Here is a 27,702-nt window from a genome sequence, read left to right on the forward strand (position 1 = left end):
CGTCCGACCGATGACGTAGGCTGCGCTCGTGCATGCGCAGGGCGGGAAGACCTTGGGGAGGTGGCGGAGACGCTTAGCGGAGGTGAAATCCTTGGCAGAAAGGAAAGTGTAGCGGCAAGATGCAGAGCTGGAGTCGTGTGTACTGTTCCTTGGTCAAGGTGAGGGCCGACTGGGTGGGGTCGTGCTGAATCAGGCCCAGAAAGGCCCACTGACGGCCTAAGTGTGGGTGTGGGAGAGACCGGCGGCCAGGCCGGGACTACCTGCGACTCCACCCCTGAACCCGCTTAGCAGGGGCGGCGGCTTGGAGGCAGAAGCCTGGGCCGTGGAGAGGCTCTGCCGGTTGTGTGACGGCCAGCAGTCACACACAGTCCCCTCCCAAGCCTGGGCCTGGAGCCTGGGGGTCCCGCGTAGGCCCTTCCACCTTGGCGGAGAAAGTAGGAGTCACCCTTGCCCGTTATGGTTGACTTTTTCCTAGTTCTAATTTCGGTCCTAGTGGCCTTTTGCAGTAGACAGTAATCTTGGGCCACCGCTTGAAGGACTCAGACTGAGCACTAACTCTTGGCCCCAGGAATTCCTCAAAGGTCCCTTAAGGGTTTGCAGCTTTAAGCGAGCGTGCATTGACTTCCCTCTTAGAGTTTGTATTTTTAATTGTAGCAGGTTATCAAGATAGCCTTTCGTTTTCATCAACGTACCGAATACAGCCAAATTGTGTATATTTGGGTTTGTGACTGAATACAGTATTGACGGAGACCTTAAAAATGATACAGAAGTTAGACTCCTTTGTTTCAAGATGAGTAGCCTATGTTTTACGAAGTTAATGTAACAAGCTAGAAGTCCTACGTTTAGTGAGAGAGCTGGGACTAAAACTCAACCCTAATCTCTACTCTGCTGTTCTTTGGTTCACTGTCGTGACCTCAGATGCGAGCCTTGCCTTGAAGTAGACAACGTTCCTAGATCAATGTGTAGGATTTTTCACTGCCTACTTTGATAGGAGCTGTTTGCAATTTTTCCTTTGTGCCTCACTGTTCTTAGGAAAATAGTAGCCATCCGTGTTTAGAGATTGTTATGGAGATTATGATGCAGTTTGTAACACTAGTAGCTCTTCTATCTGAGTACATTACTTGGTGCACTGTCCTAAGATATCTGGTCTAATTTTCTGTCCCTTTTGTATGGTTCAGGTACATTTTCATAGATTGTACATGATAGTTTTGATTTTAGGAAACAATAATTACATGTAAAAGGATTGTCATAATGTAGATTATTCAAGTACTTAAGCTGGAACTTTAGTTAATGACATTAAAATGATCTCTGGTGCCAAAAGTTAGCCATGCTTTCTGAAAATTTAATAAAACGTTAAGCATCATTTAATAACATGTTTTAGTTAGGTAAAGAAATGAAATGGTATGTTGAACATTTATAATAAAAAGTGTGGCAAGCTGATTGTTTTTACAAAAGAGCAGAAATTGTTGTGTAACCTCCCTGTGACAGAGGAAGATACATTAGCAATCATTGCTCGATACATTTGCCTTGTCATTAATTTCATGGATCTTTAGTAGTACTATGTTTTGAATTCATATTTTACACAATAGGATCATTTTCTTTTTCAGAAAGGCCATTTCAATCGAATATCTCATGGTCTGCAAGGAGTTTCTGTAGTGCCTCTAAGAACTTACGCAGATCAACCAAGTAAGTACTTAGTGAAACAGGTTTTGCTCATATTTCCTGTATATCTAAATGTAAAAGCTTAAATGTAAAAGCAAGTGAATGTTAAGGGTAACTAATACTAAAGTAATTAGCCATAGAATTCATTTGTTCAAATGTTTGTTCACTTAAATGTTCTGTTGAACACCTAGTGTGTTCCAGATGGTGAAGAAGAAAAAGCCTTGTTCTTATAGAACTTGTTGTCTGATGGTAAAATACAAACAGTATACAAGAAACAGGGAAATAATTTGGAAAGTGATTGAAAATGAAATCTGGTAACTGGGGGTAAGGAGACTATTTCAGGTAGTGTATCAGGCCTTTTCTGTGCAAGGGCCTGAGTAAAGTGAGGGTGTGAGAAGGTTATTGCAGGCAGAGGGAACCAGCAATGAGAAGGGTCTGAGGTAAGAATTCAGTTAGGTTTAAGGGATTGTAAGAAGGTTAGTGTGGCTAGAGTAGAGACCCGTAGAGTGTCAAATCAGAGAGGGTAGGCAGAGAGCAGATCATGGAGGGTTTCTGTAAGCCAGGCCAGGATTTTACTCCAAGTGTGAATGGAAACCTCTGAAGGGTGTTCGGCAGGGGGACTGATTTTCTCTGTATCCATTTTAAAGTTATGTACTTCTACTGCAGGGTGCATGGATTCAGTCTCTGGGCTAGGAGCTAGGAGCCCACATATTGCACCAAAAAAATAAAAAGTTAATTATTTCCTCTGGTAAGACTGAGCGTATTAGTTGCTTAACACTATTTAGAATGATGGGACATCTCTTTCTGTGCTGAATGGAAATCTTAATGGGCTTATCAAAAGCACATTTTAAAGATTAGATTAGAAGAATGTACCCTGAAAGGAAGCTATGGATTAGGAATACTTTCTTCTTTTATACTTTTCTGTATTTTTGAAGTTTCTGTAAAGGATATGTACTTTTTTTAAAAAAAAATATTTAAAACAAGGAAGTATTTAAAAAGTATTTAAAAAATCCAAGGAAGTTCTTGGATTTATAATAAGATACTTTGGCTTCCCAGTACCAAGACTATTGATTATTTGAAATCATGTTTTGACAGTTTTTGAAATTTCTCATATAATCATAAGTAAAGTTGCATGGTGATGTCTTTGTTATAGAAACCATTACCTGGGGGGACTGTGACCATTGGTCTTCCTGCATTCTGTGAAATAATTTTATCCTGTATCCTTAAACTGTTGTCAGACTACTGTCATTTTGTTTGTTTATTTATTTATTTATTTTTCATTTTGTATATTTAATTCTTCGGAGACAGGGTAGGAGGAGGATTCTGGTCACTAATGACCAACAGTGGGTGGTTTACCCTTGCTTTGAACAGATCAAAAAATCCTTTAAAAAGTACGAATTTGGTGGAGGAGAAAGTTCAACCCATTATATCCCCTTTCCCTTTCAGTTTCACTGAGATATAGTTGGTATACACTCTTTCTTTCGTTAAATAGAAATTCTTAATTCAGCAGGAGATTTTCATTCCCAAAGCATGCAAGTAAAGACTTTTTATGGCTTACTCTGCACCTTTGGTGTTACATATTCAACAAAGATTCATTTAGTACCTTCTATCTGCTAGGCAATCCCTGAACAGGAACTTAAATTGTAATGTTACAGACATAACTGAGCATTCATGTTGAGTAGATTATAAATCCCTTAGTATTCGTGTAGGTACTGTGTATAAAGTCTTTGGTTGGATGAAGTAACAAGCATTTTATATACATATTTATATTTGTCTGAGTTATTTATTTAATGGCTGACCTTTCTTCAAGAGTGCACACTCTTTAAGGCAAGGACTGAATGTGACTGCTTATCACCAAAGATAGGCAGTTGGTACTCGGTTCTTATTTACTGAATAAACCCTGGGATCATGTCTGTTTTAGTTACGCTCCATCACAAGCATCCAATATGGTGCCTGGTACACAGTAAGTTTCCGACAACAACAGTGATATTAACTGATGCATTCAGTGCTTACTCTGTCTCAAGCACAGTCTTTAATCCTTGTGGCTGTCCCACCAGTTAACGTACTGCTGTTTTCTCCATTTATGAAATCGAGGAGCTGAGTTTAGAGAGCTGAGCTAGGAAATCTGTCATTTCCCAGCTGTGTAGCTGGGAAAATTCTTTTGACTCTAGAACTTACACACTGTTAATCACTGATCTGCTTCAACTGTCTCCTTAGATGAGTATTGGTTGACCAGCTTGAGTGGTTCGAGCTTATAATGATACAGTCCCCGTTATAGCATCTCAGTGATGTTTGAATATGGGTCAAGTTCATCAGGTTGTGTTATTGTTGGTAATGACCCATTTCATGACAAATACTTAGAGCACTTAGTCACGTTTGTTACATTCATCTCTTCATTTACTCATTCATTATTTCAACAGATACGAGGTCTCTACTATGTCCTAGTTATTGTACTAGTTGCTGGGATACACTAGTGGATAAGACAGACAGGATACAGCTTTATAGTTTGCAGGGGGAAGATAAACATCCTACAAATTATTATAATTGTGATGAAGACTCCATTGATGGAGCATATAGCTATATATAATAGCTATATATGGATTGAGACTGGTCACAATTATTTTCCTAAGGAAATTAACGTTGATATCTGATAAGCGTTGTGGGGCATGTGTGGAAGGAGGTGTTACAGGTAGAAGAAATGGCATGTGGGAATGTTTTGATGTGAGAATGAGCATAGTGCACTTGAGGAGATTGAAAGGGCCAGTGTGGCTGAAATATGTTGATAGTTGAGAGTTGATGTTTCCGGGTTACAAAAGACACTGTTTTAAGGGCAGTTGTAGGTCACTGAAGTGTTCTAAGCAGGGGCATGATATAATCAGATTTGTTTTTAAAGCTCATTCTGGTTGCACATTTGGAATTTTTATACTTTTTCTTAATTTCATTAGACTGTAAGAACTAGGGCTCTGTCATTTATTGGTAGCCCAATAGCTTAGAATAGTGTCTGTAATGTGAAATTTATGCTGTCAGCATTTATTTTCTAGGTAGGTGGAGCAGAATGTATGTGGGTAGACCAACGCACATCTGGGTGTAAGCTACCAGTAATTCATTATTGCTGAAGCTTAAACCGCACGATACTGGTGGATGAGCAGAATGTGATGGGAGATGAGGCTGGAGAAAGTTACTGAAGAGATTTAGACGTGTACTTAGGAACTTGAACTTTATCTAACAAGAAATAGGGAAACCAATGAAAAGCGAAAGAATAAGGTCTGAGTTGGGTTTTGTCAGCACTCAATACCGAGGTAGTTGTGCAGGGTATTGTGGAGGGTAGGGATGAGACTGGAGGCTGCAAGACCAAAGATGGGAGATGGATCTGAGAAGAGAAGAAACATTTGTTGCATGCCCAGTAGGTACCTGGCATCCTCCCAGGGTCTTGACATATCTTATCTCAGGCCTTTCAACCTGGGATGTAGGCATTACTGTCACTATTATGCCTATGTTGCATCAAAGCCCAGGGAGATTAAGTAATTTGCCCAAGAATTTAAGAGATGGTGGAGCTTATATTTGAACTCAGATTTGTTTTACTTCCCCATTCTTTCTTCTTTTACTGTGTTTCTCTTTCCTCATGGACTAGGAGGTTGTAGGGTTATGATCAGAAAGTAAAATATTAAAATTCAAGAGTGTCTTTGAATCCGAGCAGTTTTGGGTGATGAAGGTATAGAATGTGACTGTGGAAATGGGCTGAAGAGTAAGGTTGTTGATAATTTTAAAACATGGGACTTCCCCAGAGGTCCAGTGGGTAAGACTCCATCTTCTAGTGCGGGTGACACAGGTTCAGTCCCTGGTCCAGGAGCTGAGGTCCCACGTGCTGTGGGGTATGACCAAAAACTAAAAAATAGATACATTAAAAAAAAGTTTCTCTCCCCCAACACACACCAAAATATGATAAACCTTATCATGTAGCTCTTATAGTTATTTAATGAATTTGGCAATTAATGATTACTGCCTTATGATATTTGTTCCTGTTCCTTAAAAAACAATTATTAATTGTTTTCTACGATTGATTTCTCTACGTTTTGATATGTGCCTGTTTTCCCTAACTATACTGAGAGATTTCTGAAGATAGTGATGATTTCCTCATAGGGTAGGCATTCATGAAATTTGATTTCATTCTGATAATGAAGAATTTTTTGTCATTTGGTTGGAATTCCTGATTGCCCTGAAGATTATGGGACCATCTGAGTGGTTTGGAAGGCGTAATGGTACCGGAGCATAGACTTCAGAATCTAAACAACTTGGCATAAATGCTCGCTGGATCACTTACTAGTTGTGCAACCTTACGCAGGTTATTTAGTTCCCCTCTTTTCTCCCCTGTTAAATGGCAGTAATAGTTACGTAACAGATGTCCTTATCCTTAAATAGGACAACCAGAAGCATTTAGCTCACTGCCTGGCAGGTAGTAAATTATCCAAATGGTGAATAATATTGCAGACCAACTCTTTAATACATGTTTTATCGATAATTTGTTGATGATTATAATTGGTTTGTAACCCGACACCTTTAGTGGTAGCCTTGATTACATAGTATCGGTAGTTTTTTCCTAATGGTGTAATAAGCAATATTTTGTAACTTTTAGAGCACTTTTCCCTGCCTTTTCTTTACATTCATTTTATGGTATTGACTAAGTTGGCCACCTCTTATTGTACCCAGTATTTTTTTTTTTAAAGTATATTATTTATGGTGAAACAGATCACCAGCCCAGGTGGGATGCATGAGACAAGTGCTCGGATCTGGTGCACTGGGAAGACCCAGAGGAATCGGGTGGAGAGGGAGGTGGGAGGGGGGATCGGGATGGGGAATACGTGTAACTCTATGGCTGATTCATATCAATGTATGACAAAACCCACTGAAATGTTGTGAAGTAATTAGCCTCCAACTAATAAAAAAAAAAAAAAAATATCAGCCTGATAGCTTCCTCTTGGTATTTCACTGCCACCTGAAATGCAAATTACTATCCAGCTGTCTTTTGCTGTTTTGGCTTAGTCATCTTTTTCTTAGGCTATCAATTTGTATTTCCTTTTCTATTTTTCTTTTTCACTTTTAAAGTCTTATGCTAGTTTTAAATTTTTCTGTCAAATGCTCTCTAAATTAATGTATTTTGTTTAACTACTTTTCCATATCCTAATTTTTAAAACTATGTATAGGAACCAAATTGAGAAATACTTTTTGGCAAGGAGATGGTGAGTCAGAATCATGTGTTGTAACCCTTCACTTGCAAGCAGCCTTTGCTAAAGGTGAATGCTAGCTGGCTTGTTTTTCTAGTATTTTATTTTGAGAAATTGCAAATATTTAGAAAAGCTGGAAAAATTTTACAGTGAATACTCATGGATTCTTCACATTTTTTTGTACTTACATTATCACATGTCTGTTCATTCATATACATATCCATTCATTCATCTTACTTTTCTGATGCGTTTCAAAGTAAGCTGCAGACATTGGTATGCTTTCCCTAAATAATGGCTTATTTTTAAAACTTTGCCCTGAATCACACCCATATGATGACGTGCTGCAGTCCATGGGGTCACAAAGAGTGGGATACAACTGAGTGACTGAACTGAATGCCCTCCTGTACTTCAGCTGACAGATCTTTAAATGAAGACTTTTCTTCTTTCCCTTCATCTTTGTGCTTCCTAGCATGTTAGTGGAGAAGGCAATGGCACCCCACTCCAGGACTCTTGCCTGGAGAGCCCCATGGACGGAGGAGCCTGGTGGGCTGCAGTCCATGGGGTCACAAAGAGTCGGACACGTCTGAGCGACTTCACTTTCCCTTTTCACTTTCATTGGAGAAGGAAATGGCAACCCACTCCAGTGTTCTTGCCTGGAGAATCCCAGGGACAGGGGAGCCTGGTGGGCTGCCGTCTGTGGCGTTGCACAGCGTCGGACACGACTGAAGCGACTTAGCAGCAGCAGCAGCATGTTAGTGGGATTCTCATGGAATGGAACATCTAGTATCTTCAGTGTAAGCTGAACTGTTTCTTGGTATTTTCTGTAGCTTTGAAAAAGACCTAAGATCACATAGTAAATTGGGAAATAAAACACAAGTTGTTGACTTTTTTGTATTTAAGTTTATTCAATAAACCTGTATAATTAAAAATATGTTAAAAATTTAGTAAGAAATCAAGTTTTTTAGCTTGTATTTAAATTACTGTGAAATTAAAGATTAGACCCAAACTAAGGGGTGTTGGTTAGGTCCTCATTTGGTTCAAGATTTGAAAATAGAAATGTATTTTATAGAAATTTCTATTTGAAAATCAAAATATATTTTATTATATACTTAATTCTGAACATGAATGAGTGAACTAAGCAGTATGGCCAAAAAGCACAAATGGATCAGGAGAATCGATACAATACTTTTTATCATGTGTTGGTCTAGCTATATTTTTTTCATGTATGAGTAACCCAAATTATTACGAAGGATAATCAGTACTTAATTTATTCATTAGGGGTGATTCTTAGATTTTGTGGATAACTGGGTTGGATAACCTATTACTTGTCCTCCAACATAGCTTCTGTGATTCTGTTGAGGCCAGCAAAAGTCTTTTAAAGGATACTCTACCTCCATCCCCTAAGGGGTATGTGTTTTGTGGGGAAGGCGATGATAAGAAATGAAAATTGTTGTCTTTGTAGATCAGAATGTAGCTATTATATAGCAAACACTATATACATTTGGGTACTGTGCTGAGCTATTTGCATATGTTATTTGTTCTATAGTACAGCCTTGTGAGGTAGATATTTTTTTGTGTGCTCCTTATTTTGCAGATGAGAAAACTGAAGGTGAAGCAGATTAAATTACTCACCTAAGGTTAGATAGCTAGTAATTATGCAGCTTGATTATTGCTCCTGGAGGTAGTTGAAATTAAGGAACAGAGTAATATTAAATAATAGACCACTGGAAGGAGAAACAAAAAGCCTAATTTTGTCTCTGCCACATGGCTGCTAGATGACCTTGGGCAAATTTAATTGACCTGTCTGAAACTAGTGTTTTTTACCTATATTTTTTATATAATACACACACATATATATGCCATCCTTTTCTTTCTCCTACAGAGTTCTGAGAAAAACATATGTGAAAGTGTGTTAAAACTGCTAAGTTTTAGAGTCACTGAGATTGTAAGGACAGTGGATGGGGGAGAAGGGAGACTGTCTCTAACTCTTAATGGTTATTGTTGCTTTATTTGATGTTGTATTGAGAAGACTGGGAATAATTGGAACTTATTTTTACATTTGTTTCATAATTATTATACTCCTAAGACTACTGATCAAAGTTAATTTTCAGCTTCTTATCTTTATATGATAAATGTCCAGAATAGTTCCTTGAGTGTTCTGTTGAACCTATTAAACTGTACAAAATTTATCATTATTCAAATAGTTCAGAACATATTTGCCAAGTGTTATAGGGAAGCAGAATTTTCCACTTGTTATTTTAGAAGTTAAGTACCTGAAAAGGATATAATTGGTTTTAAATTTATTGAAAGAACTAAGGTATTATACGAAATTATCTTATTTAATCCAAACATCAGTCATTTACAGCAGTGTTATTGTTCCTATATGACAGAAAAATGAAGTCACTTAGTCACACAGCTAATAAATGATAAGAGCTGAGATTTGAAGCCAGGTATGACAGATTGCAAAGCTCAGGCTCTTTCCTTCATACAGCTATGTCACTAAATGTCTGTCCATTATTATTCAATAAAACTATAGGATTTAGCAAAGTCAGTGGGTACAGAACTCAGTTATATTTTGATATGCCATAATGAATAAATAGAAAACAAAATTAAAAAATCTGTCATTTTCAGTATGTCAGAGAATGTCGGGTGCCTCGGAATGAATAGTACTATGTAGAAAATGCTGGTTATTTGCACTTTTTTGGAGTATAAAATGTAAGATTTTTTTTTAACTGTAGTTCTTTTGATCAGTAATAAGCAATTTATTGTTTTGTATCAATTTGCTTTGATTGTAGTCGATGCCGATGTGACAGTAATTGGCTCTGGTCCTGGAGGGTATGTTGCTGCTATTAAAGCTGCCCAGTTAGGCTTCAAGGTAAGGTTTAAGCTCAGATTAGGCATTAATTTTCTTTTCATTTGGTAAGGGTTGAGCACATTCACAAAATACTTTGCAGGTAATTAATAATGATAAATAATTTCCTAATTCTATAAATTATATTTAGGTCTGAGACTAATGAAGAGAGAGGATTTATTTGGTTGTAGTATTTTCATGAAATGGAAAGTGAAGTCACTATCCCCTCCCCACCACATGCCAACCCCCACCCCATACTTTTCGTTTTGTTTTGGCTTCTAGTCACACTTTGGGAATCCCAAGTGGCGCTAGTGGTAAAGAAGCTGTGTGCCAGTGCAGGAGACTTAAGAGATGCAGGTTCGATCCCTGGGTTGGGAGGATCCCCTGGAGGAGGGCATGGCAACAGCTCCAGTGTTCTTGCCTGGAAAATCCCATGGACAGAGGATCCCAACAGGCTACAGTCTATAGGGTCCCACAGAGTTGGATATTACCAAAGCGACTTAGCATGCACACGCACACACTTTGGAAGAGTAATGGAGCTAAATAAAAACATGATTTGGTTTTTAAACAAATACCTTTCAGAATGATTCACTTTTGGGTTAGTATTATGCAGATAGTAAATTTTAAAAGAGCATATATTTCATTCTCACAAACACTTTCAGTAGCGTGTTTTGTAGAAGAATTAAGACATACATTTGGAATTTTAGTGAACTGAAACATTGCAGGTTATATGCAATAAATTCTGTTTTCTTTGCTTATAGACAGTCTGTGTTGAGAAAAATGAGACACTTGGTGGAACATGCTTGAATGTTGGTTGTATCCCTTCTAAGGTGAGCATGTGTTTTGTACAGTGCAGAAATTTTTTTCATTAGCCACCAACTGGAAGGATATATTGAGATTAGAATGTTAAACTAATACAGTTATTAAAAAATAGCCCAGAGATGATAAAAACACATATTTTCCTTTGTTAAAATTTAGGTTACTGTCATCAGTCTGCCATACATTCCTGAAATAACTTCCTTGTCTCGGAATGCCCGGTCTTTGAGCTAGGATCTGATTCCATTTTTTTGGCTTTCCTCTACAGCGAAACAATTAATAGGCAGTAAATTCTTCTCTTAAGCCCTTTATGTATGAAAAATGACTGCCTTTTAAACCTGCCATTCTGAAGTTGTATACTTAATTCTTTGCTTTTAAAGAAAGTAATTTTTTCATTCTTGTTTGTTGAACGTTTAAGTTGTTACTGTCTTTCTTACATTAAATATGTAAGAACAGAAACTGAATTGGTGTAGTCCTATGTGCTATTTCATGTAGACAATGTCATTTTGTAAGTGGTTTTTGCATGTATATAGTGTGTGAAATTTGATAATTTAGTCTTTTTATTTCCTTTAGGCTTTATTGAATAACTCTCACTTTTACCATTTGGCCCATGGAAAAGATTTCGCATCTAGGGGAATTGAAAGTATGTATACCTTTCATATTTAGCAATATCAACACTTGGCTTTTCTGGCTAAGAACTTGTGTCTAATGACAGTGTAATATATGGTTAGTGAGGGAAGAGTAAGATGTTAACAATGAGATTTATTTAAGAAAAGGCTTAAATCCATATTTCTACTATGACATCTTCTGTTCCTTTGCTAATGTGTGTGAGTGTGTGTGTGAGAGAGTGTGTGTGTATGAAGACTCAGTTTTCGTTTCCTTAAAACTTAGAGATCACTAAGAGATCACTAGGAGGGTGCTGGATTCTTTAGTGCAGTGGGCAAATAGTGGTGAAGGAAGGAAGGTCTACTTAAGTTGTTGGTAGTCAAAAGAGATGCAAGGAGAAGGGGAAGGATGTGGCATAGTGGAAATGGACATTTCATAATGTTTTGATTTGGTATGTCCTATCTCCTGTCATTCTTCTTGGACTGTTTTCATTTTGTCCATTTTCTCCAATTATTGTCGTTTACAGATACACCCAGGAGAATAGTCCTAGGAAAGGTCAAAACACACATTGTCCTGGGGGGAGGCTAATTTGATTTTTATTTCTTTGTAGTAGTAGGTTTCTGAAAGCTTGGGCTGTAGTGTACGCAGACAGGTATAGGAGTGATGTATATACATTAAAGCAAATATTTTAAACTAGGTGAAAAGTAGAATCAAAGTTTACTTTCCGTACCTACTAAGGAAAGAAGAGACAGGGTTAATCAGAGATGTGCGTTACAGGCAAAGCGTCATGTTCTAGCACTGACCTTATCTCTTATCTCTTATCCTAGCACTGATCACATCTCTTAGGGCCTTTGTTTCCTCCTCTCTAATATATGTATTGGTTGCCTGAGCTGGTTTCTGACATAACTCTTCTTGCTTCTGAAGTTCTTTTGGAATTTGAGTTTATTTTCTTATTTTGTTGCTTCAGAGTTTGCTTGTGTGATTAAATGAGTAAAATCTAGTTGATTAAACTTTTATATTAAACTATATTTGAAGTTTTCAAATGTGATTTTTTTACTAGCTTTTGTTTCATGAAATTTAGCATTTTCTTCGGTTTACAATTTCCAGTGATGTTTTATGTTGTCATTTTTACTTAAATCTCTTCCAGACTTATAATTGTCATAAGGTGTTTAAAGAATATATTGTCATAGTGGGGTGTAATGGTTTATTTTGGGCTTAATTTTTCCTGAAGGTGGACTTTTTATATTGCGTGATGTGTTCTGTTATTGTCAAAGGATGCTGTTGGCCTTTTGTCAGTTATGATCATTGTATCAGTTATTAGATTAAAAAATTTTAATACAGCCTTTTTATACAGTTTTGTATGCATTAGGCTGAAATTTTTCAGACCTTGATTAGTGAAAAATATCACGTTGCTTTAGGAATTTAGCTATGGACTAAAGATTTTTTTAACAAATTACAGTGTCTGAAGTTCGTTTGAATTTAGAGAAGATGATGGAGCAGAAGAATAATGCAGTAAAAGCTTTAACGGGTGGAATTGCCCACTTATTCAAACAGAATAAGGTTAGTGCGTTTTATGTTCAGATTTTTGCATTATTTTATATACATGATAAATATTGCGTTATGCTGACAGTGATGCTGTTAGAAATTGGCTGCTGGAGGATATTTAATTTAAAGCAGTATGTTAGCCTAAAATAGATTTCCCCAATGGATGTAACAAAATTTTTGCTGCTCCATATGTAGTGTTACCAAGTAAGGAGGTGTTTTGTATTGGATAAATTATTTAATAGTTTTTTCTTACAAATCATATTTGTTTACCCAAAAAATTATTTTTAAACTTTGTGAATTTTTAAACATTATTTTATAAAGGTTGTTCATGTAAATGGATATGGAAAGATAACTGGGAAAAATCAGGTCACCGCCACGAAAGCCGATGGCAGCACTCAAGTTATCGATACAAAGAACATTGTTATAGCCACAGGTTCAGAAGTCACTCCTTTTCCTGGAATTACGGTATTTACATGTTTTACAACTGCACAACCTTTCTGCTTAAATATATTTTATGTTCTTTATGAACTTCGAATGAGAGATACCTGACTGAAGTACGATATGTCGACAGTCATTCAGCTTTGGGAATTTGCCTGTCTTTATTCTGCAGTGATCTTGACCAGAAATGGAACACTTTATATTATGATATACTTGAATTCAATATGAGGTTAACATTGACCATTCTATTTTGAGATGCTACATGATAAACTTTTAAGTGGGCCATTTTTAATGGGTTTTGATAAAAATTAAGTCTATGGATAAAAGTCATAAATAGCTCAAAGCAAATAAATGACTTAGTATTTTTAGTGATTATACTGAGTGAGATCACAGTTTATAAATCAGTAGGTTTTTTCAAGTAATTTTGATTGTCTCTTTTTTTAAATTACAGATTGATGAAGATACAGTAGTGTCATCTACAGGTGCTTTGTCTTTAAAAAAAGTTCCAGAAAAATTGGTTGTCATTGGTGCAGGAGTAATAGGTGTAGAATTGGTGAGTGATGTTTTTTCTGTCCCTTACTACTTCCGTGGAGTTGGAAATGATGTTTGTGTAACATCACAGGCAGATTAGTTGAGTTTTGTTTAAATACTATCTAGTGATAGTTTTCAAGATAATCTGTTTTAAGTAACCATTACTCATTACAACATTCTGTTTTGTTTTGAAATCTGCTTCCCTGTGTCTTCCAGCTTTCCTATTCCCTAGAATTGGACTGATTTTTAAAGATCTACCAGCCCTTCAGATACTTAAATCTTCCAGCCCTTCAGCAGCCCTTCAGCATTCTGAGTGAATTGCATTTCAGATAAAGACATGACTGACATGATGTGGTTTTTCCTTGCATCTCCATCCTCATTTTGATCCCTCTAACTCAAGTTTTAGAAATGGCAAATTACTTGACATTCTCTGGATACTGTGCTGTCTCACACCTTTTGCCTACTATCTTCTTCTCCCTTCTTGTCCATCTGGCAACTTTCATGTTTGTCCAGTGACCTCTTCCCTCTGTTTTAGGAGTCTTTTCCCAGGGCCGTTTTACCTCTCCTTCTAAAATCACAAATCCAGACATTTTATTCTCTGACCATAAACTCTTTTCCTGTTACTCAGAGAGCCTATGTAGCTGAAGAATAGCTGAGTTTATCATGTTTTCTAGTCCCTAGGTTCCTGGTTTTTGCTCTGTGCCCTTAGCCCATCTTGACTGCTTTCCCAAGCAGCTTAGATTCCACACTGCATCACTAATGACTTCCTTACAAGTGTTCTTGAGTCCCTTGCCTCACCGTTCTGTCATATTTGCTTCTCTGAGAACACCTGTGTGCATTCACACATGCTGAGGTACCTTTGTAGTCAAAGACATAGACTTGGTACACAAACATAAGCCTTTTTTGATCCTCTGTCCTCCTCAAATTCCTGATTTCCCTCTCACCTCTCCACAACCAGATTTCTTGGAAGAGATACCCACACTCTGTTTCATCAGCTCTCACTTCCCTCTTCATCCATAGCTTCTTGTGTCAGATTGCTCTTGACAGGGCATGTACGGATTTATTGCTCAATCCAGTGGACTATTCTTCACTGGTTTTTTGGTAGCAAGCAGCATTGTTGATTTTCTTGCCTTTGAAGCTTTTCCCTTACCCTCTCTGATCAAACAGCTCTCTGGATTTTCCATCTACCCTTTGGACTGACTTTTCTTTCTTCCCGTTCTCAGCCTTCCCTTTAATTGTTACTATTACCCTAGATTCTGTCTCAAGGTTCTCTCCCAGATTCTTTTTGTCTTTTAGAGAATATTCTGTTCATTCTTAACCTCAGTTACCTGAAGACTCATAAATATGTGCAGTTAATCCTTCCTCCTTGCCTCTGAGCTTTAGTATGCTATATGCTAATGTTTATAATATCTATTTTCAGGTCTCACGGGCACCCAGTGCATGTGTGACTGAACCTGTCTTTCCCTCCTTCACTTAGTGAAATACAAAACAAAACTTGTTTATTTTCTAACATTTCCCACCTCAGTGAGTAGTACTGCCATCCATCTAGAGGCCTAAACAAGACGTTCGGGAACTGTAAGTGACCTCTCCCATTTTTTTGTGCCCCATATTGAGTCAGTCCGTGGGTTCTAATGTCATACTACCAGTTAGGTAACTCATGAATATATCCTCTGTTAGGATAAGTACAAACTCTTAAGTATTGTTTGGTGCTGGCTTGTCTCCAGCCTCATTTCTAAGCCCTCTCCCTCTCAAACTGTGTTCAGGATATATTGAAATAGCAGTTCCTGAACAAACTGCATTTTGTATTTGATCTGTAGTCAGGCCTTCCTCCTGTTTGGAACATTTCATCCCTCTGTGAGTTTCTGTACCTTCTGAGCCCTTCCTTGCCTACCGTGGATGTCCTTAGGTACTTCGCTGAGTGTTCCATTGTACCCTGTCCTTGTTCTAGCATTTATCTTACTTTCTTGATACTACTTGTTCACTGTCTCTCTCCCATTAAATCATAAGCTCCATGAGGCTAGAGATGCCGGCTGTTTCATTTACTGTGTGTCTTTAGCATCTAACATACTGGTTGATATATAATAAGTACTCATATATTAGCTTTTGTTATTGTTGCTTAATAAACTTTTGTTGGTATAATAAATATCTTTCAAATGTCAGCTTAGAAGTTACCTTTTTAGTGGAGACTTCTATTTAAGAAAACTCTGGTCCTTCCTTCTTTGAGTCTAGTATAATGTGTCTACATGTTTTCATCATCTGCTGATAATAGTATATATTGCATTTATTTATTTATGTCTCTCTTTTTAATATGATCATAAGCTCCTGAAAGGCAGAGACTGAGTTTTAGTCATATTTAAATCTCCATTGCTTTTCTTAATGACTCTTACTTAGGTTTTTTACATAACAGATCCATTATTTCATCATCATCCTTTTGAACCAGTCCAGTCTGTCATTTTTAAATGATGTTCCAAACTAAGCAAAATAGTCTGGGTTTTGGAGAGAATGTCTTTTAGTCTTCTGATATTCATAATATACTTCTTTGTGTAACCCTTTAAGATCAGTTTTTTGTTATTTGTTCATTTGTTTTTAGCACATATTGAGCTTGTGGTCAGATGAAAACCTCACATTTTTTGCTTGAGCAATTCTGGATTTTTTTAAAACGTAAATAAAGGACTTTGAACCTTATCCTTGCTTTTAATTTAATATTGTTCACTTGCACCCAGTATTTCCAGCCTAGTTCTTTGTCTTGATTCTGTCATTTTTACACTTTACTGCTGTTTCTTGCTTTGTCTTGTTCATAAGTTGGGGAAGTATGTTAACTAAGGCGTGTGGCCCATCATCTGATCTTATCTGAAATTGGTTAATCAAGCATTCTCTAGTGTTATTCAGGTTTTCAATGCAAAGTATTAAAAACCATCTGATACTGCAGTCTTCTTTTTAGTTTTAAAAAGCTTTTAATTTAAATTTTATTTTTATTTTTGGCCACACCACACAGCATGTGGATCTTAAGATACCTGATCAGGGATCAGACTTATGCTCCCTTCCATGGAAGAGCAAGAATCTTGGATGACTGCCAGGGAGGTCCCTGATACTGCAGTCTTTTACCAGTTATGAACATAACGGATTACCTTTCTGATGGCAAAATATACTGCATTAACCAGCCCAGAAGAACTTTCAGAAATAAAATTTGGGTAGCTTATATGACCTGTTTGAAAGACTTATGGTAGTCTATAATGGTTGTCAAACTGGCTATTTAAAAATCTCTACTTCCTAGTATTTAACAGGGATTGACCTCTGTTCCACATTTCAGAATCTATTCTTTTTCAGTTTTTATTTATTTTTGTTTAAAAAGTTTTTTATATTGGGGTATAGTTGATTAACAGTGTTGTGTTATTTTCAGATGTACAACAAAGTGATTCAGTTATCACATATACAAGTATCTTTTCTTTTTCAAGTTCTTTTTCCATTTAGGTTGTTAACATAATATTGAGCAGAGTTCCCTGTGCTATATAGACCATCCTTGTTGGCTATCTGTTTTGTTTTGTTTAAAAACATTTTTTTAATTAGTTAATTTATTTTCATTGGAGGATAATCACTTTACAATATTGTGATGGTTTTTGCCATACATCAACATGAATTGGCCACAGGTGTGTATGTGTGCTGGCCCAGCACCCCGGCTGCCCCGCCCCGCCCCGCCCTGTCCCACTGGGTTGTCCCAGAGCACTGGCTTTCAGTGCCCCGCTTCATGCATCGATCTTGCACTGGTCTTCTGTTTCACGTATGGTAATGTACATATTTCAGTGCTATTCTCTCAAATTATCCCACCCTCACCTGCCTCTTGAGAAACCTGTATGCAGGTCAGGAAGCAACAGTTAGAACTGGACATGGAACAACAGACTGGTTCCAAATAGGAAAAGGAGTCCGTCAAGGCTGTATATTGTCACCCTGCTTATTTAACTTATATGCAGAGTACATCATGAGAAATGCTGGGCTGGAGGAAGCACAAGCTGGAATCAAGATTGCCGGGAGAAATATCAATAACCTCAGATATGCAGATGACACCACCCTTAATGGCAGAAAGTGAAGAGGAACTAAAGAGCCTCTTGAAAGTGAAAGAGGAGAGTGAAAAAGTTGGCTTAAAGCTCCACATTCAGAAAACTATGATCATGGCATCTGGTCCCATCACTTCAGGGCAGATGGAAACTGTGGAAACAGTGACAGGTTTTATTTTTGGGGGGCTCCAAATCACTGCAGATGTTGACTGCAACCGTGAAATGAAAAGACGCTTGCTCCTTGGAAGGAAAGTTGTGACCAATCTGGACAGTATGTTAAAAAGCAGAGACATTACTTTGCCAACAAAGGTCCGTCTAGTCAAGGCTATGGTTTTTCCAGTAGTCATGTATGGATGTGAGAGTTGGACTACAAAGAAAGCTGAGCGCCAAAGAATTGATGCTTTTGAACTGTGGTGTTGGAGAAGACTCTTGAGAGTCCCTTGGACTGCAAGGAGATCCAACCAGTCCATCCTAAAGGAGATCAGTCCTGGGTGTTCATTGGAAGGACTGATGTTGAAGCTGAAACTCCAATACTTTGGCCACCTGATGTGAAGAGCTGACTCATTTGAAAAGACCCTGATGCTGGGAGGGGTTGGGGGCAGGAGGAGAAGGGGACGACAGAGGATGAGATGGTTGGATGGCATCACCGACTCAATGGACATGGGTTTGGGTGGACTCCGGGAGTTGGTGATGGACAGGGAGGCCTGGCGTGCTGCAGTTCATGGGGTCACAAAGAGTCGGACACGACTGAGTGACTGAACTGACTGACTGACACCTCTCACTGAGTTCAGAAAGTCTGTTCTTTATATCTGTGTCTCCTATGTTGCCCTGCGTGTAGGATCTTTCTAAATTCCATATGTATGCATTCATACACAGTATTTGTCTTTCTCTTTCTGACTGATTCACTGGCTATCCATTATAAATACAGCAGTGTGTGTCTATCAGTCCCAAACTTCATAAGTACCCCTCTTGCCCACCCTTCCACTCTGCTAACGTAATCAAACCCCACTGGCCTTCAAAGCCAGATTCTCTGGGAACTCCTCCTCATTCCCATCCCCCAGCCTGGAAGGGCCGACATGGGGCTCAGAACTTGCTCCTGTGGGATAACTTCCATGGTATAATTGTTCTCAGATTTGTGAGTTGCCCACCCAACTGGTTTGTGATTTGATTTTATCGCAGTTGTTGCATCTTCTACTGTTCCTTGTGGTTTCTTCTTTATTTTGGATGTAGGGTGTCATTTTGGAAGGTTCCAGAGTTTGTTTTTTTCCTGTCAGTGGTTGTTCAGCAGTTAGATGTGTTTTTGTACGGAGTGAACTTATATCCTCCTCCACCATTTTGAGCTAATCTCCAGTAATGTTCTTTTTTAGAATCTATTCTTTCCCACCTCTGACAGTGCTCTTAGGCTAATTAAGTTCCCAAAGTTCACAGACTGTTACCCAAACTCTGTTTCCCAAACTCTGTGATCTAATTTATTCGATTTGGGAATTAATTCGTTCAAAACAATTAGTTGTTCTTATTTTGGACTTCACTTCTTTTTTAATGATATTTCTTCTCTTCAGGTTGCATTGAAAATTGTTCTCACTGATGGATAAAACAAACAAACAAAAAGGAATCATATAGCTTTACTTCCTTTTAATCAGCATAATAATAGCCCAAGGCAATGATTCTGTTTCCTCCATCTCTGCACTTCTGCATTAGATTGTTTGCAAGCTTCAAGTCATTTAAACATCTTGACACAATGTTTTAGGTGTCTGTTACTATATTAAAATAATTCTTACATGTCATTTTAAAAATTTAGGTTTATGGAGAACTTACTGTGTCTACATACATATCTCTCTACTTTCTTGTAAAGATTATTCATATGACTTATTTTTTACAGTTCATTTTCTTTCTTCCATTAGAGTTTACTATAGTGCTTTCGAATCAGACAGATTTAAAATTGAATTTTAGCTTTGTCTGTTAATGACTTTATGTCTTTGTTAAATTCATTACCCTCTCTGAACTAATTGATCCATTATAAAAATGAGGATAAGAATAATTGCCTTATAAGATTTTGTTGAGATTTAATATGGTTAATACATTTAAAGCACCATAGTGCCTTGCATTTAATAAGCTCTATATGTAGATATTACTGGAGTTTTCCTACCTAAGGATTGTGAAATCAGCTTTCCTAAAGAATAGGGCACTTGTCTAGCTATGCTTGCTGTTCTCTCAAGATGCTGCTGCTTATCATTTCTACTCTTAACTGTTTCTTACTATTCTGATTTAGCTTCAGAGGAGTGATTGATTTTTTTGTAGTGAGATATAATATATATCATGTAGTTCACCCATTTAAAGTGTACAATTTAGTGATTTCTAGTGTATTTACAAAGTTATGCATCTGTCATCAGTATCTTAATTCCAGAACATTTTCATTACCCCAGAAAGAAGTGAAAGTTGCTCAGTCGTTTCCGATTTATCATGATCCCATGGACTGTAGTCCGCCAGCCTTCTCTGTCCATGGGATTCTCCAGGCAAGAATACTGGAGTGGGTTGCCATTCCCTTCTCCAGGGGATCTTCCCGACCCGGGGATTGAACCTGGGTCTCCCGCACTGCAGAGAGATCCTTTACGTCTGAGCCACCAGTCATTGTGTATTTCTCCGTTTTCCCAGTCCTTGGAAAACACTAATCTGCTTCTTATGTCTATGGATTTGCCTATTCTGAACATATCATAGAAATGGAATTTGTGCAATATATGGCATTTTGTGTCTGGCTTATTTCAGTTAGCATAATGTTCTCATTTTCAGGTATACTTTATTTCACTTTATGGCCAAATAATTTTCCATTCAATGAATTTTAAAAATGTGCTGTATCCATTCTTTAGTTCATGAACATTTGGGTTGTTTCCACTTAAGGACTAACATGAATAATGCTGCTATGAACATTTTTGTACAAGTTTTTGTGTGAACATCTGTTTTCATTTCTCTTGAGTGTATACCTAGGAGTAATTCTGAGTTTAACCTTTCAAGGAACTCTGTTCTCCAAAAGGGCTGCATCATTTTATAACTCCCTCCCCAAGCACTGTAAGTTTCAGTTCCATTTGCTCTCCAGTAGCTGGTGTTGTTGGCTTTTTTGATTTGAGCCTTTCTAATGGGTGTGCAGTAGTATCTCATTGTGGTTTTAATTTGCATCTTCTAGTGTTGCAGTGTTGAGCATATTTTTATGTGCTTTTTGCCATCTGTATGTCCTTGAAGTGCCTGTTTAAATGTTTTGTATGTTTTTTCTTGGCTCCATTTGTTTTGTTACTGAGTTTTGAGAGTTCTTTATAGAATCTTTATCAAATAGTTTTTTTGTAAACATTTCTTTATCAAATAGTTTTGCAAATTTTTTTTATCAAGTAGTTGTTTTGCAAACACTTCTTCCTAGCCTGTGGTTTCTCTTTTTTGTGTTCATGATACTGTCTTGTGAAGAGAAGTTTTTAATTTTGATAAAGTCTAATTTACTTTTTTTCTTTTATGGATTGTACTTTGGTGTTATAGCTAAGAAATCTTTGCCTACCTCAGTGTCACAGTGATTCTCTCCTGTTTTCTTCTAAAAGTTTTACAGTCTTGGATTTTACATTTAGGTGCATAATTTCGAGTTATTTTTTGTGTATGTTTGTTATTGAATTTTTAGTGTCATTGTAGTGCCTCTAGTTAACTCAGCTCTCACCCCAAAAATTCATGAAATTTAAAAAATAAATACATGAACTTAATTTAGTTGCTAAATTCTTAAAGTGAATTTTAAATTATTAGGTGATTTTAATGTAAGTTCTTGCAAAGGATATAGTCATAGCCTTTCATAGTTTATTTAATGCTGTGAAATTATCTTCATATTGCCAATTTGATGTACAAGTATTCACAAGTTATAATTGTTAAAATGTTGTTAAAATGCCAGCATTTTAAATTATAATTTGAATGAAAAAAGTAAACATTTATCTTGAGACAATAAAATATGAAGCTAGATTAATACTTTGCAAGTATCAGTCATTAGCAAAGAGGTTACTTCTTTCCCCTCAAAGCCTTCCTTTTCAGTCTGTCCTCTTTCTGAAGCAGCTACCACTATATTTCATTCCTTCTCCAAGTCTTTGTGCAGTTGTCGCTCCCCATGAGGGCTTCCCCTTGACCACATTTTTTAAAAATTGCAGTCCTTCTTCATTGCAGTAGTCCTGGTTCTACTTTCGCTTTTTCTCTTTACACTTTACTATCCTCTGCATAAATTTGACTTATTTGTTTTTTCTGTCAGAATTTAAGGTCTCTGAAGGCAGTGTTTTGTTCACTGATGTATACCTACCATCTAAAATGGTGCCTAGCATATAGTAGGTGTTCAGTAAATGCTGAATGAATAAATATATGAAGTTTTACATGTTTGTCACAATGTTAATTTTAAACCTCAGAGTTTCTAATAGGAACATAGTAACCTAGGAAAATACCTTACAATAAACTGTTTAAGATGATTTTTTAAACATTTCCTATCAAAGCCTTTATTTTCATGATTATTGTTTTTTTATTTGCGTGATTATTGTTTGCAGGGCTCAGTTTGGCAAAGGCTTGGTGCAGACGTGACAGCAGTTGAGTTTTTGGGTCATGTTGGTGGTGTTGGAATTGATATGGAAATCTCTAAAAACTTTCAACGTATCCTTCAAAAACAAGGATTTAAATTTAAATTAAACACAAAAGTTACTGGTGCTACTAAGAAATCTGATGGAAAAATTGATGTTTCGTAAGTATGCTACATTTGTTTTTGATATGGTATCCTTCTGTGTGTTTCTTTAAGAAAAACATTTAGCTTTAAGAATCCGGTTTTTTATATCTTAGTACCACTTTATTGTGTAGTGTAGCTCAGTATTGCTTATCCAGTCGGCCCTCTGAAATTCATGATTGCATTGATGATAGAAAAATTAACCCAGTGTTCTCATTTGTAATGTACTTTTTCATAGTATACATTCAGAACAATTTAAACTCTCAACATTCAGTAAAATCATTATTTTCAGACAGATGCATGGGGAAATCAGTAAGATTATTGATTAAATTGCTTACTGTGTGCCTGGTATTCTACTGTTTTCAACACTGAAGTAACTTGCCTAATGTCTCATAGCTTGTGGGGGCAGAAGCACTACTTGAGCTTGGATCTATATTCTTAAACCATGTCAATACAGCCTTTTGTTGTGAGGTTCAAATGATAGACCTCTAGAGGATATGTACATTTTTCATTGCCTGACCCTGTTTATGTATTATTTATGATTAAAATAAACTGTCAGAAGTGTCATTTATACTTAAGTAACGTCTGATCTTAAGTTTCCAGTATCTGCCAGCTATTCATGTAGATGTGTTTTACAATTACATGCTGCTTATTACCTAGTATTGAGGCTGCTTCTGGTGGTAAAGCTGAAGTTATCACTTGTGATGTACTGCTGGTTTGCATCGGCCGACGACCCTTTACTCAGAATTTGGGACTAGAAGAGCTTGGAATTGAGCTGGATCCTAGAGGTAGAATTCCAGTGAATACCAGATTCCAAACTAAAATTCCAAAGTAAGTTGCATACCTACCTGCATTTTCAATAATTTTAAATAAACACTTTTCATGCTTTAAAAATGCATTGGCTTTGGGGAAGAATAGTAAAATTATAACCTGTAAAAGAAAAATAATTGAATTTTTCATTTTACCCAAAGCGTAGAACTTGAACCTGGAAGAGCTCTATTTGATTTATTTTTCGGTGACTTGCTAACTGGAAACTCATAGTTTTTGACTCTGGCATGACCGAAGATGAGTATCTGTGCTTTCAGAAGCTCACTGTTTCTTCTGACCTCTGTGGCAGCATCTATGCGATCGGTGATGTCGTTGCTGGTCCCATGCTGGCTCACAAAGCGGAGGACGAAGGCATCATCTGTGTTGAGGGGATGGCTGGCGGCGCTGTGCACATTGACTACAACTGTGTGCCATCGGTGATTTACACACACCCGGAAGTTGCTTGGGTTGGCAAATCAGAAGAGCAGTTGAAAGAAGAGGTAATTCTGAATGAGGGTGGTTTTACTCTAATGTGTGATTTGACTTAATGACAGTGGTGGTTAAGAATCCTTTCATTATTGCATTAATGCATTTTAATAACTATGTAGAACATTACAGGTAAGTTTGAATAATTTTTTACTTTATTAGTATCAGAAAGGAGAGAGTATTTGCTTGCCTGTATTTAAAAATGAGTAATTCTAGAGGTCTTATATTTGGCTTTGAAGTATATCCAGGTGGAATGACACTTGCATTTGCTTGTGTTTCCAAAATATTTTTTCTGTGATAAACCTTTTGGTTTTTCCTTCTATATGCTGTGTGAAGAACTACCTTCTTGAGATTTAGTTCTGATAAATGGTAGATGATTTCAGCAAATGGAAATGAATTTTTTGAGAATTTATGTAAGCTCTCAATTTCTGTCTCTCACAGGGTATTGAATACAAAGTTGGGAAATTCCCCTTTGCTGCTAACAGCAGAGCTAAGACAAACGCTGACACAGATGGCATGGTGAAGATTCTCGGGCAGAAATCGACAGACAGAGTCCTGGGGGCACATATTCTAGGACCCGTGAGTACTATAAAGCCGGAAGTCCCATTAGGGTTTCTGGAAAGCATTGCTACTTAGTATATTAATTTACTTTTTTTTTTTTTTTAGTATATTAATTTAAAACCACCTAGTGGTTACATTTTGAGGTTATTTACTAGCAGAAGTTTGAACATAGCTTCTTTGTGCCTTGTTTCTAGCACTGGGTCTTGCCTGTCATATCATCTGTATTCCCTGCCGCAACTAAGATGTCCTTTTAAAACACACCCCAGGCCATTTGCCTGCTTACAACTCTCTGGTGGTCCTTTCCACTTCAGACCTAGACCCAAGGCTCCACTGAAGTTTGGTCCCGACTGTCTTTCTGACATCATCTCTTTCCACTCATTCTCTTTGCTCGTTAATTCCCTGTCTCATGGGCCTTCTCTCAGTTTTTTTCTTTCTTTGTATTTTTTTGATAGGTAAGAAGTGGATTTATTTAGAGAGAAACATACTCCACAAAGTGTGGACCATCTCAGAAAGTGAGAGCACCTTCTCAAAATTTCTTAATAGGCCAAAACTTGTTCCCATTTTAAAGCCTTCCTGCTTATAGACCATTTGTTTAGAATCCTGTGTCTCCAGATCTTTGTATGACTGGCTTATTTAGCTTGGTTCAAATGTTACCTTCTAAGAAAAGCCTTTTCTACCACTGCATTTGAAGTATGCCCTCCCCTAGGTTTCAGATGTATCAGTGATGATAATAGAACATTTGAGTGCTTACTCTGTAACAGTTTTTCCTAAATACATGCATTAACTTGGGTTTTCAGGACTCTGTGCAGTCAGTAGCTGTTGTTCATCCCTTTTTTGAGGCGAGTAAATGGAATGAAGCACAGAGTCAGTGAGTAATTGAGGTAGTAAGTGGTAGGATTTGAATCCAGGCCACTTCTCTTCAGAGCCCAAGCTCTTCTGTGCTACTTTTTTCTGTTAGGATTTTTCCAGCTGGAGGCAGTTAACTATTCTAATCTGTCCTATTAGATGGTAGTTGTTTTGCCATAGAAACAGAATTACTTCTTGATTATTATTTTAAAGGGTGCTGGTGAAATGATAAATGAAGCTGCACTTGCACTGGAATACGGAGCATCCTGTGAAGATATAGCTAGAGTCTGTCATGCACATCCGGTAACAACACACACAATTAATGGCTACCTAAATTTTCTTCTGACTCACAACTACTTGGTTTTTAATTCTAAATTTTTTCCCTTTCAGACCTTATCAGAAGCTTTTAGAGAAGCAAACTTGGCTGCATCATTTGGCAAATCAATCAACTTTTAAATGAGAAGATTATATTTTTCTGAAGTTTCCTGGGGACTTTTGTAGAGGTCACATTTCTGAACAGGAAATGGCTCACAGCTGCAAAAATTTCTAGGACTGAATTATGAAACTTTTGGAAGGCATTTAATAGGTTTGGACAGAATTGAATAATCTCTTATCTATATTTTAAATAAATTTAATAATTTTCACTGCATTAATATCTGCAGAAAAAAGCTACTTATAGTAGCTTCCTGGAAAATTTTCTTCAACCCATATTTTCTTTTTTTTTTTTTTTCAACCCATATTTTCATGCTATTTATGAAGGGTTCAGCGTCACTGAATTTATGTTAAGTGGCTTTTATCTCTGATACAGGACTGACTTAGATGGATGCAGCTGGAGTATGATGTGTGAACAGCTCTGTTTGAACCAAGGTGATCAGGTTATTTGAAACTTGGTTTTCACATTGGAAACAGTCATTAGAATAAGTTGGAAACATGTATAAATTGATGTAAATAAAAAATGATGATCTCAGTTATTTTAATCCCCAGTGTCTTGGTGGTTAGAGGTAAAATTTGTGTTTAGATTTTTAAGGTTCTGTTGAGGTCTAAAGTATAGTTATACAGTTAACCAAAGTAAGGCAGTGTATATACAAAAATCAAGTATCAGATGGAGAAACAATGTATTACAGTGGAAAATGAAGACACGGAAATAAACATGTCTTAAATATTCATTTACTGGTTATTCTGAGTGGATGTCAAGATGGTCCTAGTTTTTTTGACTACCTCTAGTGTATATTCTTCTTTGTTACTCTTTATTACTGCTTTTATAGACCAGGATATATCTTTTCTTTCCACATTGTAGGACAATACTAAGGTATTTAAAAGGTCATTATCCTTTCATCTGTTTTAGCAATACCTACTAAATGTTTAGCATTTATTTTTGGAGAAAGAACATAAGGGAATCTTTAATCGACTTTCTTTTCCTAAGTGGATTTCCAGTTTATCCTGTCTGGGTAAAATTGACTTTTTCGTTAAAGAGTGCTATAAAGTAATAGTTATTGATAAATATTTAAAATGACTGTTTCCTAAAACACTTAAATAAGTGTTAAATACTAAAGAGACTTTTGCATGTTATAAGTCATTTCACACTTATTCATCAAATTGCAGTGCACTTGATGTCAATTTAAAGGATACCTATATTAAGGAAAGTTTGGAGAATATAGTTTATTAGCAGAAGGCTATGCAGAATAAGATACCAGTTGATCAGAGATTAAAGGAAAATGTTTAATAACCTTCAGGTTTTAATTTATTTAGATATAGGTCACATTTTCCTTTTTTTTCACATGTCCAGTGGTCTTGACTTGTATTATGGTCACTGTAAATCAATACATTCTAAAGACTGGATTCTGTTACCTCTGGAAAATACTGAATTTTTTAGTGAGCAGTTAACTTGATTGAACGCCAAACTCTTGTTGTCTTTATGTGTGTGGGATGGAGGGGAAGGCAGCTGAAATCTCTACTCAGTTGTTTTAGCTTCACTTGGGCTGCCTGAAGTTTGTACCATGCACATGTAGTGCGCAGGTGAGGCAGAGATTGGGCAAGGAACATGCAGAATTTATCATACCTGTCTTTTCTAGGGTTCTTCCCCTCATTTCAATTGCTGTTGGTTGCCCCAAACTCTGTCCTCCAATTCCTTAACCAGTAAAACTTGGCTTCTGCTCAAGTTGCCACTTCCTGGGACTTGCCCTTAAGTGAAAAGCTATTAAAAATGAGAATTCCACCCAGTGCTGTTGTTTGAGTGGTACTCCTCCACCCCACCCCACCTATTTCTGATTGTTGTCCAGTAACTTTACTTTTTTAAAATATATTTTATTCAGAGTTTTCAGTTAATCTATTGGAGTGTTGGTCTGAATGTGCTATTCCCCATTATTGGTAATCAATCTCTCAATCTTTTTAAAATCTGAAATCCCAATATCCTGTGAAGTGCTAATTTATTTAAACTTAAAATGTGTCCTCTACTCTAGGTAGAAAGATCTGATTAAGGAATAGTGAAATATAATTTAATATGGACTACTGCCATCTATGGGGTCACATAGAGTCAGACACAACTGAAGTGACTTAGCA

General features: G+C 36.9%; 1 protein-coding gene across 1 annotated transcript; it reads left to right on the plus strand.

The window, feature by feature from the left end:
- Positions 1-26,309, plus strand: DLD (dihydrolipoamide dehydrogenase). Its single transcript, XM_061165261.1, has 14 exons — positions 1-158; positions 1,608-1,686; positions 9,680-9,759; positions 10,497-10,565; positions 11,125-11,194; positions 12,617-12,717; positions 13,024-13,167; positions 13,592-13,693; positions 22,274-22,464; positions 23,104-23,274; positions 23,561-23,750; positions 24,178-24,315; positions 25,357-25,446; positions 25,534-26,309. The coding sequence occupies exons 1-14, from the start codon at positions 120-122 to the stop codon at positions 25,597-25,599; spliced, it is 1,530 nt and encodes a 509-aa protein (XP_061021244.1). The 5' UTR covers positions 1-119; the 3' UTR covers positions 25,600-26,309.
- The last annotated feature ends 1,393 nt before the right edge of the window (positions 26,310-27,702 follow it).

Source organism: Dama dama, chromosome 18 (assembly GCF_033118175.1).
Source record: "Dama dama isolate Ldn47 chromosome 18, ASM3311817v1, whole genome shotgun sequence".
NCBI classification, from domain to species: Eukaryota; Metazoa; Chordata; class Mammalia; order Artiodactyla; family Cervidae; genus Dama; species Dama dama.

Coding starts and splice junctions, on each gene's coding strand:
- DLD (XM_061165261.1), top strand. CDS start 120: ATGCAGAGCTGGAGTCGTGTGTACTGTTCCTTGGTCAAG. Junction 9,760..10,496: donor CTGCCCAGTTAGGCTTCAAG/GTAAGGTTTAAG, acceptor CTTTGCTTATAG/ACAGTCTGTGTTGAGAAAAA. Junction 24,316..25,356: donor GGGCACATATTCTAGGACCC/GTGAGTACTATA, acceptor ATTATTTTAAAG/GGTGCTGGTGAAATGATAAA.